Source organism: Pseudophryne corroboree, unplaced genomic scaffold (assembly GCF_028390025.1).
Source record: "Pseudophryne corroboree isolate aPseCor3 unplaced genomic scaffold, aPseCor3.hap2 scaffold_1455, whole genome shotgun sequence".
In the NCBI taxonomy this organism is placed as follows: domain Eukaryota; kingdom Metazoa; phylum Chordata; class Amphibia; order Anura; family Myobatrachidae; genus Pseudophryne; species Pseudophryne corroboree.
The window spans coordinates 67,642-73,002 of record NW_026968084.1 but is presented as its reverse complement, the minus strand read 5'-3'; the positions used below and the strand labels follow the sequence as shown (position 1 = coordinate 73,002).

At 48.6% G+C, this 5,361-nt stretch overlaps 1 protein-coding gene across 1 annotated transcript; it reads left to right on the top strand.

Moving 5' to 3' along the window:
- The first annotated feature begins 4,215 nt into the window (after positions 1 to 4,215).
- Positions 4,216 to 4,995, top strand: LOC134997686 (taste receptor type 2 member 40-like). Its single transcript, XM_063951301.1, has one exon. It carries the CDS (start codon positions 4,216 to 4,218, stop codon positions 4,993 to 4,995), a length of 780 nt encoding a protein of 259 aa, XP_063807371.1.
- The last annotated feature ends 366 nt before the right edge of the window (positions 4,996 to 5,361 follow it).

Sequence of the window (5,361 nt, the reverse complement as noted above, 5' to 3'; positions counted from 1 at the left end):
TGTGGATGGAGCCCTTAATTCGCTTAACAAGGATTCACGGGTGGTCAATCTGTTGAAATCAGAGCACTACATTTTGGCCACCATGCTCGATCCTAGATTTAAAGCCTACCTTGGATCTCTCTTTCCGGCAGACACAAGTCTGCTGGGGTTGAAAGACCTGCTGGTGAGAAAATTGTCAAGTCAAGCGGAACGCGACCTGTCAACATCTCCTCCTTCACATTCTCCCGCAACTGGGGGTGCGAGGAAAAGGCTCAGAATTCCGAGCCCACCCGCTGGCGGTGATGCAGGGCAGTCTGGAGCGACTGCTGATGCTGACATCTGGTCCGGACTGAAGGACCTGACAACGATTACGGACATGTCGTCTACTGTCACTGCATATGATTCTCTCACCATTGAAAGAATGGTGGAGGATTATATGAGTGACCGCATCCAAGTAGGCACGTCACACAGTCCGTACTTATACTGGCAGGAAAAAGAGGCAATTTGGAGGCCCTTGCACAAACTGGCTTTATTCTACCTAAGTTGCCCTCCCACAAGTGTGTACTCCGAAAGAGTGTTTAGTGCCACCGCTCACCTTGTCAGCAATCGGCGTACGAGGTTACATCCAGAAAATGTGGAGAAGATGATGTTCATTAAAATTAATTATAATCAATTCCTCCGCGGAGACATTGACCAGCAGCAATTGCCTCCACAAAGTACACAGGGAGCTGACATGGTGGATTCCAGTGGGGACGAATTGATAATCTGTGAGGAGGGGGATGTACACGGTGATATATCGGAGGATGATGATGAGGTGGACATCTTGCCTCTGTAGAGCCAGTTTGTGCAAGGAGAGATTAATTGCTTCTTTTTTTGGGGGGGTCCAAACCAACCCGTCATATCAGTCACAGTCGTGTGGCAGACCCTGTCACTGAAATGATGGGTTGGTTAAAGTGTGCATGTCCTGTTTTGTTTATACAACATAAGGGTGGGTGGGAGGGGCAAGGACAATTCCATCTTGCACCTCTTTTTTCTTTTCTTTTTCTTTGCGTCATGTGCTGTTTGGGGAGGGTTTTTTGGAAGGGCCATCCTGCGTGACACTGCAGTGCCACTCCTAGATGGGCCCGGTGTTTGTGTCGGCCACTAGGGTCGCTAATCTTACTCACACAGCTACCTCATTGCGCCTCTTTTTTTCTTTGCGTCATGTGCTGTTTGGGGAGGGTTTTTTGGAAGGGCCATCCTGCGTGACACTGCAGTGCCACTCCTAGATGGGCCCGGTGTTTGTGTCGGCCACTAGGGTCGCTAATCTTACTCACACAGCTACCTCATTGCGCCTCTTTTTTCTTTGCGTCATGTGCTGTTTGGGGAGGGTTTTTTGGAAGGGACATCCTGCGTGACACTGCAGTGCCACTCCTAGATGGGCCCGGTGTTTGTGTCGGCCACTAGGGTCGCTAATCTTACTCACACAGCTACCTCATTGCGCCTCTTTTTTTCTTTGCGTCATGTGCTGTTTGGGGAGGGTTTTTTGGAAGGGACATCCTGCGTGACACTGCAGTGCCACTCCTAGATGGGCCCGGTGTTTGTGTCGGCCACTAGGGTCGCTAATCTTACTCACACAGCTACCTCATTGCGCCTCTTTTTTTCTTTGCGTCATGTGCTGTTTGGGGAGGGTTTTTTGGAAGGGACATCCTGCGTGACACTGCAGTGCCACTCCTAGATAGGCCCGGTGTTTGTGTCGGCCACTAGGGTCGCTAATCTTACTCACACAGCTACCTCATTGCGCCTCTTTTTTTCATTGCGTCATGTGCTGTTTGGGGAGGGTTTTTTGGAAGGGACATCCTGCGTGACACTGCAGTGCCACTCCTAGATGGGCCCGGTGTTTGTGTCGGCCACTAGGGTCGCTAATCTTACTCACACAGCTACCTCATTGCGCCTCTTTTTTTCTTTGCGTCATGTGCTGTTTGGGGAGGGTTTTTTGGAAGCGCCATCCTGCGTGACACTGCAGTGCCACTCCTAGATGGGCCCGGTGTTTGTGTCGGCCACTAGGGTCGCTAAACTTACTCACACAGCTAGCTCATTGCGCCTCTTTTTTTCTTTGCGTCATGTGCTGTTTGGGGAGGGTTTTTTGGAAGGGACATCCTGCTTGACACTGCAGTGCCACTCCTAGATGGGCCCGGTGTTTGTGTCGGCCACTAGGGTCGCTAATCTTACTCACACAGCTACCTCATTGCGCCTCTTTTTTTCTTTGCGTCATGTGCTGTTTGGGGAGGGTTTTTTGGAAGGGACATCCTGCGTGACACTGCAGTGCCACTCCTAGATGGGCCCGGTGTTTGTGTCGGCCACTAGGGTCGCTAATCTTACTCACACAGCTACCTCATTGCGCCTCTTTTTTTCTTTGCGTCATGTGCTGTTTGGGGAGGGTTTTTTGGAAGGGACATCCTGCGTGACACTGCAGTGCCACTCCTAGATGGGCCCGGTGTTTGTGTCGGCCACTAGGGTCGCTAATCTTACTCACACAGCTACCTCATTGCGCCTCTTTTTTTCTTTGCGTCATGTGCTGTTTGGGGAGGGTTTTTTGGAAGGGACATCCTGCGTGACACTGCAGTGCCACTCCTAGATGGGCCCGGTGTTTGTGTCGGCAACTAGGGTCGCTAATCTTACTCACACAGCTACCTCATTGCGCCTCTTTTTTTCTTTGCGTCATGTGCTGTTTGGGGAGGGTTTTTTGGAAGGGACATCCTGCGTGACACTGCAGTGCCACTCCTAGATGGGCCCGGTGTTTGTGTCGGCCACTAGGGTCGCTAATCTTACTCACACAGCTACCTCATTGCGCCTCTTTTTTTCTTTGCGTCATGTGCTGTTTGGGGAGGGTTTTTTGGAAGGGACATCCTGCGTGACACTGCAGTGCCACTCCTAGATGGGCCCGGTGTTTGTGTCGGCCACTAGGGTCGCTAATCTTACTCACACAGCTACCTCATTGCGCCTCTTTTTTTCTTTGCGTCATGTGCTGTTTGGGGAGGGTTTTTTGGAAGGGACATCCTGCGTGACACTGCAGTGCCACTCCTAGATGGGCCCGGTGTTTGTGTCGGCCACTAGGGTCGCTAATCTTACTCACACAGCTACCTCATTGCGCCTCTTTTTTTCTTTGCGTCATGTGCTGTTTGGGGAGGGTTTTTTGGAAGGGACATCCTGCGTGACACTGCAGTGCCACTCCTAGATGGGCCCGGTGTTTGTGTCGGCCACTAGGGTCGCTAATCTTACTCACACAGCTACCTCATTGCGCCTCTTTTTTTCTTTGCGTCATGTGCTGTTTGGGGAGGGTTTTTTGGAAGGGACATCCTGCGTGACACTGCAGTGCCACTCCTAGATGGGCCCGGTGTTTGTGTCGGCCACTAGGGTCGCTAATCTTACTCACACAGCTACCTCATTGCGCCTCTTTTTTTCTTTGCGTCATGTGCTGTTTGGGGAGGGTTTTTTGGAAGGGACATCCTGCGTGACACTGCAGTGCCACTCCTAGATGGGCCCGGTGTTTGTGTCGGCCACTAGGGTCGCTTATCTTACTCACACAGTCAGCTACCTCATTGCGCCTCTTTTTTTCTTTGCGTCATGTGCTGATTGGGGAGGGTTTTTTGGAAGGGACATCCTGCGTGACACTGCAGTGCCACTCCTAAATGGGCCCGGTGTTTGTGTCGGCCACTAGGGTCGCTAATCTTACTCACACAGTCAGCTACCTCATTGCGCCTCTTTTTTTCTTTGCGTCATGTGCTGATTGGGGAGGGTTTTTTGGAAGGGACATCCTGCGTGACACTGCAGTGCCACTCCTAGATGGGCCCGGTGTTTGTGTCGGCCACTAGGGTCGCTTATCTTACTCACACAGCGACCTCGGTGCAAATTTTAGGACTAAAAATAATATTGTGAGGTGTGAGGTATTCAGAATAGACTGAAAATGAGTGTAAATTATGGTTTTTGAGGTTAATAATACTTTGGGATCAAAATGACCCCCAAATTCTATGATTTAAGCTGTTTTTTACTGTTTTTTGAAAAAAACACCCGAATCCAAAACACACCCGAATCCGACAAAAAAAATTCGGTGAGGTTTTGCCAAAACGCGTTCGAACCCAAAACACGGCCGCGGAACCGAACCGAAAACCAAAACACAAAACCCGAAAAATTTCAGGCGCTCATCTCTAATCATTACTACAGAGAAGTCACACCAGGACCATACACTGAGACACAATGGTATCAGCTGTGATTCTTACTAAATTCATTATTACGCTGATCACTGGGATATCTGGGACCATCGCAGGCTGCTCAGTATTCCATGTGTACATCAAACACAGGAGAGAGACCAGCAATCTGGGTGTCTGTGATAAAATCCAGCTTGTTACAGTGCTGACAAATCTCCTCTTACAGGGCGTAATGACTGTTCATGGCAGTTTTGAGTACTTTGGAGTTTACCTGATGTTGGAAAATAACATGTTATTATTATTGATGTTTACGGCACAACATGTACTTATTGTTGTCAGTTTCTGGAACACCGCCTGGCTCTCTATCTTCTACTCTGTTAGTTTGGTCAACGTTTCCCACCAGTTTCTCCATCGTAACAAAGCAAGGTTCATTTCTTCTGTTCCTCAGCTCGTAATGGGATCACTGCTATGGTCCATTGTTAGTAACATCCCGACCTTCTTCACAGCAACCGTAGAAAATGTCAGAAATAACACAGACGATCCATTTGGTTACATAATTCTGTGGAATTCTTATGACGTTATCATTGGTTCACTGATCAGATTCTTTATTCCATTTTCTATGACGTGTCTGGGTATCGGGGTCAGTGTCAGATCTATACTGAGACACATCTGGAGAATGACGCAGGAGGACTCTCATCTAACATCTGCCCAGCTCCAGGGTCATGTCCGAGCGGTCAGGTCACTGGTTGTACGTTTCATACTGGACATCCTCTTCTTTTTCACAACAACAATAATTACTGTTTTATCACCATTGAACTATATTGATTAAATTTTTTTGTATACCTCCAGTTCATTTATCCTGCTTTTTCCCACTGCTCAATCTCTCATTATAATCCATGGAAATCCCAGGTTCAAGAGAAGATTATGTGCCTGATTCTGAGCAGCAGTCTCAAGTAGGGTAGAATCAGCCTTAGCCATGGATGGTCAGAGAGAGCACCTCAAGATCTACAGCAAGACAGACAATGCCACCATTCTTTCCAAACACCATAAATGCCGACACACAACTTGGGTGGGAGGGTGGAAATGCCAAAAGGAGAGAACATGACCTTTCAGAATCCTACTATCTAGTAAAACATCCAGCTGCAAAGCTCTTCTCATTCAGTATCACATAATTGTTACAGTCACATCAAATGTT